Below are 16,232 nucleotides of genomic sequence, written 5' to 3'. Positions count from 1 at the left end.
AGCTTGATGCTCATTTCCAATAAATAGAGGGTCTTATTCTGGAGAATTATCATTGGATGCTTAGCTGCCATTTGACAAATAAAAATAATCTTGAGTCCATAATAATCTCACCATATAGGCTATACGTGCATTCTAGCCAACAGTGTGCAGATACAGTACTTTACCTGCGTGSTTTTTGCTAGAGAGCACGTGCCACTTTGCTAGTGGGCACACTCGTTATAGAAACACTTTCTCGTGAGAAAAGCCACTGTATAAAGTAAAATGGGTTTATTTTCATAGATAGTATTAAATAGTCCACTATATTTTCACTGACTAGTTCCCTGAAGAGTTTAAAGACTAATCAATGTAAAGGCATGACAAGGAAAATAAAGATAGACAATGCAATTTCATATTTTTGAAAGGGCCTATTCAAACATTTATTATTCTTATAAAGCATTACACATCTGCCCACTGCATTGAAAAAAAGAAAGGGGTCTTGATATTCAGAGGYGACAATATTTTTCCTCAAGTTATTAGTGGGCAAATGAGATGTTTCTGTCCCATGAAAGCTATTTTCAGACAAATTAATAGCATTGAAATGGAACAATGAGCTACACAGTTCTAAATAATATTTGAAAATGTTTTATAAAACTTCATTGTGTAGTGAGAAGACGCATATATATATACACATTAGAACGTTCATCACCTGACAGAAATGTAATACAAATACTCTAAAGAAGTTATTAAAAAATCAGGGGAAGGATCATTTTACACACTTATCTGTTGTARGTCAATTAAGGGCCCTTGAGCTAATCAGTTTGGCAACTTAAAAAGATACTGATAATATCAGAGTAGTAAATACATTAGGGAAAAAAAACACTGGGATAGTCTTTATATTGGACACAAAGGTACTCAGTTCTACGAACCGTCAAMAAGTAGCTTATCATTAGTTTTTGTGGGGAAGAGGTCAAGCAAGGAGGTGGAAAACCTTGGCCTCTCAAGAACTACCACGGGCCTGAGGTACTGCAGCTGCTTAATGGCTAGGTCACCACAACCCGTCAGAGCCTTGTCCAAGATGAGGCGCAAGTTCTGGACTGATGTGTATTCCCCTGTCCTGGGAAGAGGCTGAAGTGGGGAAGATCGGGCCCGCCTGCTACGGGTAGTAGTGAGGCCCATCTGGCTGTTCTCCTTTACAGAACAGTTACGTCTGTAGGAATCCCGCCGCCGAGCAGACACCACAGGTGGTTCAGGCCTGTGGCTGTTGCAGTGAGAAGCCCGGGGCCTCACATCATCCTTAGTGCTCTCCTGTATGAATTTCAGGAAAGATGACTCGAATCCCATAGGTTTATAAGCAGCCAGGTCAAATGTGCGAGGGGGAGGGCTGTGAGGCTGGGGGTCCTTTGGAATGGGAAGGAGCTCAGAGAGCTCGTTCTTACGTTTAAGTGGCTGGCGGGCTTGAGGGGAGGGCAATGGCATAGAAATTGTTGGTTTACCACCATCTTTGCCTGAACTGTCCATGAAGCCCTCATCAACACTGAATCGGAGGGAGGATGGTGGAGAGAGATCAAGAGCGGGCGGGTTTGAGGATTTTCGCCTTGGCCCCTCCTCTTGGCTGTTTTGAGTAACAGGCTCTTCAGTGTGCCCACTAGGTTCTCCATAAAGCAAGTCATCGGCACCAACCAAAACATTCCTCTCAGCAGGTGGCTCCTCTTTGAACCCCAGTGGGTCATGCTCATCAAGTGTGTCTGCTTCGATGGAGTGCAGACTCATAGGGACAGATGGACCACCAGGGTTATCTGGCTCTGCTTGATACTCCATCTTCAGAACTCCGTTAGGTGCCCTCGTCATATCAGGGCAAGCAGATACAGTATTCCTCTGAATCAGCTCGTCCAGTTGCTCTGCACTAAACACAAGCTTATTCTCATTCAATACAAAAGCCTGATTGGTTAATTTGTGGCAAGTCAAATAGTGACGGCGCATACTACGTATAAATTTGACTACGGAATCACAACCTTGCACCATGCACGGGTAGGCTTCACGTTGACAACGATCTTGGCACATCTGCAAGGCCTCCTCATGGGAACGGAATACCATATCTTCAAACCTTTTGGATTTATTTTCAGTTGACACATTCTCACCGTCATCTTCATCTTGCTCTTCACTAGTTTCTTCAGCCTTAACATCTTCAGGAGACTTTGGGCAGTGTCTTAGAGATTGCCTGACGGGTAGCTTGGTTGCATCTTTCTGTGGCGTAGATGTGATGATCAGCTTCTTTTGGCATCCAGTGGCTGACGTGTCCTTGTGAGTATTCTGGAGACGTAATACGAGTGAATCATAATAATTGAGGTGGCTAGAGAGTACATGTTTTTTCAGACTACGGCTTTGGGTGAACACTTGTGTACAGCCGTCATACTTGCAGCACAAGGTCGCCTGGTAAGGATGATCACTTTTTCTGTGACGCTTTAGACTACTGGTCGCCTGGTTAGGATGATCACTTTTTCGGTGACGCTTTAAGCTACTGGTCGCCTGGTTAGGATGCTCACTCTCTGTGTGTCGCACCAAGCTACTGTTCAGGAGGTAAGAAGCATTACAGTTGGCGTAGCTGCACCTAAACTTCTGTAAAGCTGGGTCTTCTGAAAGCACGGAAGGATGTCTCATCACCTGCGAATGAATCTTCTTCTGGTGGCGATAAAGACTGGAGGTGTGGGAGAAAATAACCCCACAGTCCTTGTGCTTGCACATATAAATTTCGCCCTTGCCTCTTCGCATGCTTCCGTCTTCACTTTCCTCCTCTTCGAAGTGATCCTGCACAGAAGATGGAACATGACTGCATTTCTTACGCTTGTCTCCAGATTTAGCAAATTGTACAATATTTTGTCGCATTATTTTCTTTTTTTGGTACTTCTGCTGCCAGGAGGGGTGTTGCCAGGTGGGGGTCTGAGATTTTTGTGTAAAGGAGGTTGTTTGCTTGGTGTGTTCTGGGGGCTGTGTAAAGGAGACTGTTGGCTTGGTGGGTTCTGGGGGTTGTTTTATGGAGACTGTTGGCTTGGTGGGTTCTGGGGGTTGTTTTATGGAGACTGTTGGCTTGGTGGGTTCTGGGGGTTTACCCTCAACCCGCTTTTTAGACAAACAGCTCATTTGCTCCACAACTGCCTCGCTAAGTCTATGCGTGTGAAGATAATGAACCCTCAAGTCCGTCTTCTCTCTATGGCATTTGAAGCAGAGGTGACACTTAAATGGCTTAAATGTCAGTGATTTGAGGATCTTCATTCCTTTCGCCCTTTTCTCTGAGAAATTATGCTTGTTCATGTAGTGGCGCATTAGGGTTGTGCTGGTCACACTTCTAAAGTTGCAATCATTAAGCTCACAGAAGTATGGTTTAGTAGAGGCTTGTAAAACAAAGGGGCTGACCTGGTCTGCATCTAAGTGTTGCTCTGAGGGTAGACTGTGGGCTACTGATGGTTCAGTGTTTGATGTCAGTTTCACCCTCTTGCCAACAGCAGGTTGCGCTCTCTTTTGCAAAAACACAACTGGGGACCTGGTACCAAGACCCTGATGGCAGGATATCTTTGATGTGGATCCTGAGATTGGATGGAAGGGCTCACAAAATCCATTTGTAGAGCTGGAGAGAGTCAGACTAAGCTGGCTAAGCCCAATTAAAATCTCTCTCAAAGGGTCATTGTCCAGGCTTGAGGGAGATGTTGCTGTGTTCTTAATAGAAGGACAAGCATTTTCCTGGCTCGACRCCTTCATTAGCAGACAAGCTGCAAGTTCATGTTTGTTCTTGTCATCGTTGTTCTTCTCTGTTTTTATCTTTAGACCTTTCGATTTCATGTCCTTCTCTTTGACAAGATTTTTGCGTTCCTTATTCTCAGACTTGAAATGTTCTGGATGAACACACCGTAGGTGCTGGTGGACATCTCTAGCTTTGGAGAAGGTCAATCCACACCTCTCGAAACCACAAGTGAACTTTTTTCCATCAAAGCACACAGCAACAGATGCCATTGTGCCCTTGGGCTCCTTGCAACTCTGTGAGGAGGCACTGCATGTAGAGAAAGTAGCATTGTTTCCCCCGTTGACTACCTCCTCCAGTACAGTCTTTATGTCACACGACTTTTTGGGGCTGGTTAGCTCCTCTGTTATGGAGTCAAGATGTTTTATTTTGGCCTTCCTCTGTGCCTCAAAGTCTTCCTCAGAGAAGGTAATGCCGTGTGTGGCTAAATGACGGCCAAATTCCTTTTTAGAAAAGTAGAACTTCTTGCAATCAAGGCTAGTGCAGCTGTATGCTGCATCACGAAAGTGCTGTGCTTCATGGTGGTATACCTGCCCCAAGTCACAGAAAGAAAGACTACAGCCTTTGAGCTCACACTGGTAGCTAAGTTGAAAGCCATGGCTCTGCTTATGTGTAACAAGCTCATTGGAGGTGCTGAAACGAGCACCACAATCTGTGACCATACACATGTAAGGCAGGTCACCGTAGTGCACACGTCGATGCCTGCGGTGGTGATAGGCAGACATGAAGTGGCGCCGACAGTAAGTGCACTTTTCCCTACGGTCTCTCATTTCACAATAATGTTTCACGTTCTCGTCGCTAACATGGTCTTCTGATTTAAGGTGCACACCCAGGTACTTGGAATGCTTAAAAGTCTTTGTACAGTGAGTAGCAGGGCATGTGTATATGTCACGATTCTGCAATTCAAAATGAACGTTAATGTATTCAATTGTAATGTTATCCTCATGACCAGGCTTCCTGGGTGCAGATGAAGCTTGCTCTAAAATGTGCTCCAGAACATCAGGATCATGTGTGGACTGGTAGTACAGCATTAAGGATGGGTCAAGGGCAATCTCACCAGGCTCCAAGTCATCCAAGTCGTCCTCCTCCATTTCCTTATCCAAATCAACCCTCTTTTTGTCCTTTTTCTTCTGTCGAGTGCTTCTGGATGGCATCTGAAGGTGTAGTTTGGTGTGTGGAATAAAATCCTTTCTGCTCTTAAACTTCTTCAGGCAGACAGGGCAGGTGGAAACACCGTTTTCTTCATGCCTCTTAGAGTGAAGAAGGATTCGAGTCTCAGTAACAGATTTCTTACAAATCTTGCAGAAGAACTTGTATTTCTTCTGCAGTGAACCCTGCTCTGAGGTACCCTCAGCATCTGGCTTTGAAGGTGGTTTACTGTCCCGGTCATTTTCTTCATCTTTCTCATGACCATCAATGCTTCCACTTGTCCCATTTACGTATTCTTTTGGCATATCAACAAATCCCCTCTCCACCTCCTCCTTTACATCCTGCTCAAGACTAACCTCTTCCTGCCCCCTCCCTTTCTCCTCTTCCTCCTCCGGCTCAGGTTCAAGCCCCAGCAGCATGATGCACTGATGCTTGAGTGTCTTCCAGTCCCAGAATTCAGGGTCAAAAGGCCAGTGGGCTTTAAGTGCCAGGAGCAGTTCACACCGCAGCGAGTTGGGGATAATGGCATTTTCCTGGTCATACTTCTGATCGGGCCGCAGATAGAGCTCTTGAAGGGTGCTGAAGGCCACATGAGAGAGGCCTAAGAGAAACTCTGTCAGCTGGCAGGCCCGCAACACCTCAAGATCGTCTGGTAGGAGGCAGGATACAGTCTTGCACACAGATATCCTTGTTTCTGTCTCCTCTTGCTTTGGGAGCTGTAGTGCTTTAACACATAACTCCACAGATGAAGCCAGACCCAGCTCCTCTGCCTGTAGAATAAACATGAGATTGTTTTTTCCAATGGTGTGACAGTGGCCTACAATTTAAAGTAACTGCCCAGTGAAAATGTTACCCTTTTTTTTTTTTTTTTCTGTTGAGTCATATCCAAATGTTGTTGACTCGTCATATACTCGTGACCAATGTATAAAATAAAAAAATTAAACACACTTCAAAAACCCCTCCTCAAACTTATCTCAAACAGACCGTTTCAAAAATGCTGCTATTTCCTCAGAACATGTCATCTCACTGAGGATTGAGCTGGCCAATTAGCCGTTTACTTACATGAATATTTAATGTCCAGTATAGAGGGGTTGGCTGACAACGTCATGAAAATGATGCGTGCATTGATGTCTAGCAACAATGACAAAAATCTTCCTTGTGGGAAATTGCAGATGGCTCATTTCAGCATGTATCTTGTATTGATACCATGTCTTGTTTTGACTGATGTCATGTCTATGCTAATATGGCTCAAACTCACTAGCGAAACCAACAATTGTAACGATGTATTTCAGAGACAATAAGTGCTCATTGAGCAAATGTATTTGTGTTCATTAAACATTGAGACTAATTATATAGTTTACATGTCGTCAACAGTGTAAGCCAACCCGCCCGTTTTACCCCATAGTTGCGCACGCGTTGCTTTTGTTGCTGAACAACCAACCCGTCTTTACACCCACACCATTCTGTTTTTGGGGTATGCCGACATCATTCCAACACAGAAAAGTTGCCAAGACCTAAAATGTACAACTGTTTCATAACCCCCATTCAAATCCTGCCTGTACCCCAACATCGTTCCCCAAACCCCTTAAGTATGTTATACTTAATTACAATTTWTTTTTTTTTTTTTAAGTAAAACGATTTCACTCATATTGTAAATAATTATAGGTCATATTTCATAGAAATCTCCAAACACTGGGCAGTTACTTTACATTTTGGGAAATTGTAACTGATATTTAACTAAAATAAGTTAAAACTTTATATTGCAATGACATATCAAAATCAGAGGTAGAAAAGTCTATTCTCCTACCTCTGTCCGGATGACACGCACAAGGAAGAGCAGATGGTAGACAGTCTTAGCAATTGCACCTAGCTGCAAGCAACGCTCCAGCAGTGATTCCAAAGATGGGTCGATCCTTCTCTGCAGCTTACTCCACAACAGTGTGAGCTCCCTAAAAAAGACAGAAAAGTTGAAATAGCATAGAAAAATAGAAAATTGGAACAAGACCCAAAACACACACCAGTGCAGAAATAAGAATTTCAATTTATCCATATGCGTTGGAAAACTCTTGACATTGACCACTGAAAACTGACCAGGAACAGTACAGGCTCTGCTGCTGCAGCTGTTGAGTTAGGAAGGTAGTACACAGGATGAAGGCCGTGTTATCCTCCCCCTCGGTCTCCAAATTGCATGTAATATCCAGCACATCCTTACAGTCCAGTCTGGATATCTGTGGGATAAATAAATAAAAGGCCAAGTCGGTGGCCTTCAGAAAGTATACACACCCCCTGACRTTTTCCACATTTTGTTGTGTTGCAGCCTGAATTTTAAATTGATTAAATTGAGATGTGTCACTGGCCTACAAGCAATACCCCATAATGTCAAAGTGGAATTATGTTTCTAGACATTTAAAAAATAATAATTAAAAACGAAACTCTGAAATGTCTCGAGTTAATACGTTTCCAACCCCTAAATAAGTTCAGAAGTAAAAATGTGCTTAACAAGTCACCTAAGTTGCATGGACTCACTCTGTGTGCAATGATAATGTATAACATGATTTTTGAATGACTACATCATATCTACATCACCCCACACATACAATTATATGTAAAATCTCTAATCAAGCAGTGAATTTTAAACAGATTCAACCAAAGACCAGAAGTTTTCCAATGCCCCGCAAAGGGCACCTATTGGTAGATGGGTAAAAAAAATAAAGCAGACATAGAATATCCCTTTGAGCAGGGTGACACTATTAATTACTGCAAATATTGTACAATCCAGGTGTGCAAAGCTCTCAAAACGTATTCTGGATTGGTGTTCCTTCCACGGGACAGTTGAGCTAACATTAGCTAATGCGATTAGCATGAGGTTGTAAGTAACAAGAACATTTCCCAGGACATAGACATATCTGATATTAGCAGAAAGCTTAAAATCTTGTTAATCTAACTGCACTGTCCAATTTACAGTAGCTATTACAGTGAAAAAATACCACGCTATTGTTTGAGGAGAGTGCACAATTTTGAAAATGAAAAGTTATTCATAAACAAAGTAGGCACATTTGGGCAGTCTTGATACAACATTTTGAACAGAAATGTAATGGTTCATTGGATGAGTCTAAAACTTTGCATGTACATTGCTGCCATCTAGTGGCCAAAATCTAAATCGCACCTGGGCTGGAACAATAAAATATGTTTTTTTCTCTTGCATTTCAAAGATGGTACAAAAAAATACAATAGAATGGTTGGTATTTTTCTTTGTATTATCTTCTACCAGATCTAATGTGTTATATTCTCCTACATTCCTTTCACATTTCCACAAACTTCAAAGTGTTTCTTTTCAAATGGTACCAAGAACATGCATATCTTTGTGTCACAGCCTGAGCTACAGGCAGTTAGATTTGGGTATGCCATTTTAGGCAAAAATGTTTGGGGGGGAAAAGGGGCGGATCCTTAAGAAACTTACCCAGAAAGACACTAATCGCTGCCAAAGTTGATTCAAACATGTATTGACTCAGGGGTGTGAATACTTATGTAAATTAGATATTGTTGCAATTAATTTGCAAAATGTTGTAAAATCATGTTTCAATATGTAATTATGGGGTATTGTGTCTAAATCTATTGAATCCATTTTGAATTCAGGCAGTAACAACAAAATGTGGAATAAGTCAAGAGGTACGAATATTTTCTGAAAACACCAACTACAGTATTCTGGAAAATATCACTTACATTTTAAGGGCAAAGGAGTTCAAACGAACAACAATYTCAAATTCACTAAGCCATCACATTTATTTTCTTACATAACAGCATTCTCAGATTTTTTTTAAAATAGCAGTATGAATAATAATGCAACTGAGCTGAGCTCAACAACACACTGACAGACCTCCATGATGGCCTCCTCGCCCGGCAGCAGTTGGCAGAGGAGAGAGACATAGGTCTGGCGGAAGGTGGTTTGGTTGGAGACAAGATGGCATTCAGCACAGGCCTTAGCCAGTACCACAGCCTTRGCCACCTCCCCCACTTTCTCCAGGTGTTTAACCCGCATCTCCATGAAGCCCTCCCCCTCCAAGGAGATGTATGCGTCAACTACAGGAACATGACAAAGCAACAGATGCTACTTGATTGGCTGACTGGAATCATAGTAAAATACATCAAATAGACAAGATGAGGTTTATTACAGTCACTGCTACTTTATTATTGCACTGTTGACAATAGAGTAAGGTTGTGATACTGACCTTCCTCTGCGGTTGTGGGATGACCGGTGAGAAGGGCGCTTAGGACAGGGTTACTCCACGCTCCACCCTCCCCTGTGATTTGGAGGAGGGCTTGTAGATCTATGCTCCCATACTCCAACAAGGCATCATGGGCAACCTGCAAAACCGGCAAGAACACACAAAAAGGGGGTTGTACCACAACTGTCAGGTGAGGCAACAGCGACAGCATGGTAAAGTAATAGGGCTGTGACGATACCAGTATTGCAATATTTTTTTACGCAGCAAAAAATGAAAACATGAAGCAGACCAAACTCTTTGGTATTTTAAAAACATGCAGTATATAAAATATTGTACGCTATAGCTTGGAAAATAAATGTGACTCTGGATGACAACATGTTTGTTTCTAACATTAGGGACGTTTTTCTAAAGAAGTTATAATCCGCTGTGTGTTTTATTTCCTTGCCACAATACTAACGAGTATCGCAATACTGGTATTGTCCCGGCCCTATAAAGTATGTAATGTAGGACATGACCTCACTATATCAAGATTTGGATTGGATTTTTTTTTTTTTAACTCCCCACTGCAACTTCTCTCAATTCCCCCTGCTAATGTGTTGTCATGCTTTCACTCCCTTCTTCCAGAACACATTTACTTTCAATGTAAAACATTTACTCAAACCCCTCTGGTGGATTCCCAACTTCCTATCAAACAGGCCCCAGGTGGTCAAGAACCACAGCACGTTATCAGACAGCACCAGTGTATAACGTAGTATTCTCCAGGGAACATTGCTTGGGCCACTGCCATTCATCAACAACACAGCATGTCAATAGTACCACCAAGCGAATGTAAATAAACCTCTCTTTATACTGCATCCACTTCTCTATAGTTCAATCAGTCGATCAATCATTATTTTTTCTTCCATCTTCTCTCTCATTAGCTACTATTTCTTAACATCGCACAGCTCATCCTTTACCTGAACAGAGCGGTGAAATTGAACCCAGGCCTCATAAGGGATTTCGTTTTCAGGCACAGATAGCAACAGTTCAAAACAGCTCCTGGAAGCAAAATAACAGAGACAACGAAGGACAACTTGTGAAACTTCATGACACAACGTTATCTATTTCTAACATGCAGCACAAAGAAAAAAACAATGAAGCCATGTCAACAACAAAAGAAGGCTATGCATTGGAGCACACAGTAGAAAGGGTAGTGATCACTCTGGTTTCAAAATAATAATCTAGGTACAACCCTAACAGTGTAAAGCACTTTGTTACTGAGTTGACTCACAGTGCTAGTCTCTTCAATACCAGGGCAACCGTGTCAGAGTCTGCAGTGAGATGTGGCCTTGCAGCAGCAAAGCAGTTGATGGCCAGGCAGTAGACCTCCAAGAGAGGAAGACCATGTTCCACAGAATTCCTGCTCCCAGCGTAGTCCATCAGTGCCTGCAAAGACAGTCATGGATTAGTCAGAAACACCTTCAATGACAACAAAAAAACAGGCAGTTGGGTTGTGGTTATTAAAAAATATGTTTTCTTTGCACTTTCACTTTCATTAGGATTAAGACAACTAACAGCTATCTTATTTAGTTACGGAAAACACCCTAAATGCCAAAGACATTGTGTTGATAGCAGGCAGGGCAGGCACCATATGTCACTGTTAATTAGTCTTCCTGTGAGGTGCGGCAAGGCTCATTGAGGAAAGAGGCTACAGAGTGTTTCCCCCAGGATTTATTTCATTCTCCCTCCTAAATTGCATGGAATTTGTTGTTTCAGTTTCTTACAAAAGGCCCATTACTTTTTGTCCAAAGTGATGAGTCTTGCTTTTACGCCATCTATGTGTAGAAAAGTAAATCTAAAAAATATATATTTAAAAAACGTGTATATAAATATATATTTGAATTGTCATGGCGGGTGTGGGGTACCTGTCTGATTGGTCCCAGCTTGCACGCTCTCTTTACCTTGATTGGGCCTGGGGGAGCAGCCTACGTATTTGACAGCACTAAGACAAGGTGTACCTAGAGAGCTGTGGACCCCCAGTCTGTCACATCAACATTTCCCCAAAGCCTCTCTTGCCAAGAGTCCTCAGTGTGCACTTCCCTACCACCATTACAGTGGGTTGGCTAAATTTAACCTCCATCTAGGGTAAATATGAGAGTCGCTCCTCCAGAGAATAAGCTCCCGCCTGGGTATATCAAACACCCAATTAATGGTTAGCAGCTATAATTAACCCAGTTTAGGGTTTTTGGTAAAATAGTTAAATGGGAAATCTGCAGTTCAAACAATAAAGTAATCTCCCCACCACTGATTCTGTAAACAGCTGAGGAATGGGGCTGGAGAAAAGTAAGCACTATCAAATTCATAGACAGAGCTATAGATGCAAGGACCATCAATAATATCAGCATAGTTTTAACCATGTTGAGGTTATACAGTGTGTGTTTAAAATTACATTGTTTATAAATACATTAGTTTAGAAAAAGCCTATAAAAAACAAACAAGACAGTTAAACTAAGATTGAAGCATTTAAAAAGTATATTCAAGAATGAATGGCTATATCATGAATTTAAAAGTAAAAAATGGGGGATGTAGCAATCTGATTGTCCCTTTAAACTCTCAACTTTACGAAAGTAGATAAAACAGAATAGCAAACTGATACTACAGAACAGTCTGTTAAAAACAAAAGTCTTCATTTTCACATGATTTATACTTGAATATTGATTTTGACACAAGTGTTAACGTTACTTAGCGTTAAAAACAAAATGAACGTGGATGAACCACGTTGTTGCCATCAKCTACCGAGAAAGCATGTTTTTATTGAGTGAGGGTCAAATAAACTCCTTAACTCGACAATAAAACAAGTAAGGTTGAAGTTAACAAATAAAATGGCTAATAAATACACTAACTAGGTTAATTGATAAGTAGGCTGACGAAAAACACTTACACTGCAGGCCTTTTTACATGCATGCCTGCAAGTGCCTGAAACAAAACGTGAAACACCCCGCCCCGCTTACTTTAAATATTCTAAACGTTGCAAATAGCAGCACGATAAACTAGTTAACTACTAGTTTGTACAGACTGGATATTGTACTAAAATATTTTGCATGCCTAGTTGTCGTCCTGGACCACTGCATCCGTCTCTCTCTCGGACAAGCTTGCACAACAACCATGACAACATTGGTTGCTAACGTTAGTTAGCTGGCTAACTAGTAGGTAGCCCAACTGATGATAGCATGGCTATGTTTTGCACATCATTGGTGGTTAGGTCATGCAGTTATGTTATACTTTACTGGGATCGTTTATTGTGCATTATATGCATATTGTTCGCTTATCCTGATCAAAATGTTCCAGCTAGCAGCTAAAGGCCATATTGGCGCTGGCGCATACACAGCGCTAGCTAGCTAGTTTAGCTATGCGAAAAAACATTGCTTTTCCTTTGAGTTTTGCATGCACGCACGCTAGCTACCTGGCAGAAGTTGTCGCAATATTCGGTGGATGATATTTCCGAAATGTCTTGTTGCCTGAGCGTTGCTTCAAGRGCTCTCAAGGTGGTGAGCAAGCATTCCATGGCGACGAGAGTGTCCTCGGCAGTGTTGGAAGGCCGATTACTCCAGTCGGGCTCTGGTTCAACATCACTATCCGCCATCTTCAGTCCCCGCCACCGCGCGTATGCATCCCCTTCATGTGACGCGCGTGCACCAGCGTGCGCTCATCACTTCTTCGTGTTGTTTTCCGACAGACTAGACGCTTTGTGGCGTATTGCTGCGTTTTTCAGGTCGGAGTGCAAATTGCACACTTTGTTCACAAAAAAGGGAAATTAGGATTTTTTGTTTTTTGCAGCACCATCTCACCCTGCAAATACGTCACTATCCCCAACAAAACCACCACTTTGTTCCTAACAGATCCACCAGGCAGTTGGCCTGGAGAACAGAAGGGAAAATTTAGGTTGCAGGATTTTTAGGTGGCAGGGAGGTTCTGATAACATTTTACTATGGTTCCCTGAAAGCTTTCCTAGGTGGTTTTATTAACATTATGAGAACATGTTTCAATAAAGACTTTTAATAAAACTGTTAGAACTCCAAGTACACATGGAAATTAATTTTCTTTGGCATTAATCACGCAAAGACAACTCCTTTTTTATTGTGGCACAGCATCAGTGAGATTCAAACCTAGACTCTTCTGTTCTCTAGCCATGAAATGAGCCCACTGCGCCACCAGGATGGAGCTAGCATGCCAAGCAAAGTGGTACATTTTTGCCGATTCAAACAGACCCCATTTCAAAGGAAACAAACACCCATTAAGATCAGGTGTGACCAATTAGTGGCCACTGGCCAGCACACCTGAACACACTTAACATGATAGAGGACAGAGTTTTGCTGATGCTGAAGAATGGAATGTATGTTTTTWAAATAATTTTCTTACTAAAGTGCTTGTGTTTTTTAAAGAAAATGTTCTTCATGTTCTGAGAACGGAATTGAAAAATACTAAGGGTCTGTTCTGGGAGGACCATGCAGAAAGTGCACCAGTAGAGAGCTCTAGGTGTCATTGGATAAGGTTCAGCCACCATAAGTCTGCCCGGCAAGAACAAGTCAAAGAAATCTTCAAACAGGTTTATTCAGATAATGTGGTTCACCACACCAAACTCCTTGTACTGACTGCTCAAAAAGAATGTATGAGTGTAAAAGTGGTTCTATGGAAAGATACGGAAATAACTGTGAGTAACAGCTTACATACAATATACAGGCCCAGTGTACTGTGGAGGTATATCTGATAGTATCTAGAATACACATAATGACGTACATCGAGTTGACAAATCATTAAGAACACCTTCGTAATATTGAGTTAAGCAAACCAGGTGGAACTGTTTTCTTGTTTTTTTTWAATTACTTATGGATAGCTAGGGGCACACTCCAACAGTCAGATATAATTTACAAATGATGTGTCTGTGTTTAGTGAGTCTACCAAATCAGAGGAAGGACCAGGGATGTTCTCTTGATAAGTATGTGAATTTGACAATTTTCGTGCCCTGTTAAGCATTCAAAATATAACGAGTACATTTTGGYTGTCAGGGAACATGTATGGAGTACATTATGTTCTTTAGGACTGTAGTGAAGTAGAAGTTGTCAAAAATATAAATAGCGAAGTACATAAACCCATAAACACGACTTAAGCATAACTGTAAATACGAATTTGTTCTTAACTGACTTGCCTAGTTAAATAAATAAAAGTAGTACTTTAAAGTAATTTTACTTATATACTTTACGCCACTGTCTACAAGGTGTTGAAAGCGTTCCATAGTGACGCTGGCCCATGTTGACTCCAATGCTTCCCACGTTTTTTTTTTTTTTTTGGGGGGGGGGGTTCACCTTATTTAACCAGGTAGGCCAGTTGAGAACAAGTTCTCATTTACAACTGCGACCTGGCCAAGATAAAGCAAAGCAGTGCGACCAAAAACAACAAAACAGAGTTACACATAAACAAACGTACAGTCAATAACACAATCGAAAAATCTATGTACAGTGTGTGCAAATGTAGGGAGGTAGGCAGTCAATAGACCATAGAGGTGAAATAATTACAATTTAGCATTAACACTGGAGTGATAGATGTGCAGATGATGATGTGCAAGTAGAGATACTGTGGTGCAAGAGGGTAAGTAATAATAGGGAGATGAGGTAGTTGGGTGTGCTATTTACAGATTGGCTATGTACAGGTTCAGTGATCGGTAAGCTGCTCTGACAGCTGATGCTTAAAGTTAGAGAGGTGCACCGGTTGTGTCAAGTTGGCTGGATGTCCTTTGGGTGGTGGACCATTATTGACACAGGCAGGAAACTGTTGAGCATAAAAACCCAGCAGCGCCGCAGTTCTTGACACAAACCGGTACACCTACTGCCATACCCCGTTCAAAGGCACTTAAATCTTTTGTCTTGCCRAGTCACCCTCTGAATGGCACACATACACAATCCATGTCTCACGGCTTAAAAATCCTTCTTTAACATGTACCCTCAAATTAATCTACACTTATTGAAGGGGATTTAACAAGTGACATCATTAAGGGATCATAGTTCTCCCCTGGATAGTCTGTCATGGAAAGAGCAGGTGTGCATGCTAGCATCTAGAATACACATAATGACAAGTATATACACTTGTTCAAAAGGGTTAGGGGAAGGGTTAGCTAACATGCTAAGTTAACTCAACAAAAAAAGAAATGTCCTCTCACTGTCAACTGCATTTATTTACAGCAAACTTAACATGTGTAAATATTTGTATGAACATAAGATTCAACAGACAAACTGAACAAGTTCCATAGACATGTGAATAATATGTCCCTGAACAAAGGGGGGGTCAAAATCAAAAGTAACAGTCAGTATCTGGTGTGGCCACCAGCTGTATTAAGTACTGCAGTGAATCTCTTCCTCATGGACTGCACCAGATTTGCCAGTTCTTGCTGTGAGATGTTACCCCACTCTTCCACCAAGGCACCTGCAAGTTCCCGGACATTTCTGGGGGGAATGGCGCTAGCCCTCACCCTCCGATCAAACAGGTCCCAGATGTGCTCAATGGGATTGAGATCCGGGATCTTCGCTGGTCATGGCAGAACACTGACATTCCTGTCTTGCAGGAAATCACGCACAGAATGAGCAGTGTGGCATTGTCAAGCTGGAGGGTCATGTCAGAATGAGCCTGCAGAAAGGGTACCACATGAGGGAGGAGGATGTCTTTCCTGTAACGCACAGTGTTGAGATTGACTGCAATCTTAACAAGTTCAGTCCGATGATGCTGTGACACACCGCGCCAGACCATGACGGACCCTCCACCTCCAAATCGATCCCGCTCCAGAGTTCAGGCCTCGGTGTAACGCTCATTCCTTCAACGATAAACGCAAATCCGACCATCACCCATGGTGAGCCAAAACCGCGACTCGTCAGTGAAGAGCACTTTTTGCCAGTCCTGTCTGGTCCAGCGACGGTGGGTTTGTGTCAATAGACGACGTTGTTGCCGGTGATGTCTGGTGAGGATCTGCCTTACAACAGGCCTACAAGCCCTCAGTCCAGCCTCTCTCAGCCTATTGCGGACTGTCTGCGCACTGATGGAGGGATTGTGTGTTCCTG

General features: G+C 42.2%; 1 protein-coding gene across 1 annotated transcript; it reads right to left on the bottom strand.

The window, feature by feature from the left end:
* Positions 1–384: 384 nt before the first annotated feature.
* rlf (RLF zinc finger) lies at positions 385–12,859 on the bottom strand. The gene is made up of 8 exons (XM_023994883.2): positions 12,590–12,859; positions 10,418–10,572; positions 10,104–10,185; positions 9,151–9,286; positions 8,799–9,001; positions 7,013–7,149; positions 6,729–6,870; positions 385–5,691 (listed from the first exon to the last, which is right to left on the bottom strand). Exons 1-8 carry the CDS (start codon positions 12,767–12,769, stop codon positions 898–900), a joined length of 5,829 nt encoding a protein of 1,942 aa, XP_023850651.1. The 5' UTR covers positions 12,770–12,859; the 3' UTR covers positions 385–897.
* Between the last annotated feature and the right edge of the window lie 3,373 nt (positions 12,860–16,232).

The sequence above is a fragment of the Salvelinus sp. IW2-2015 genome, linkage group LG9, assembly GCF_002910315.2.
Source record: "Salvelinus sp. IW2-2015 linkage group LG9, ASM291031v2, whole genome shotgun sequence".
Classification (NCBI taxonomy): Eukaryota; Metazoa; Chordata; class Actinopteri; order Salmoniformes; family Salmonidae; genus Salvelinus; species Salvelinus sp. IW2-2015.
Note: the sequence above shows the minus strand (reverse complement) of the source record. Positions and strands in the feature narration are given on the sequence as shown.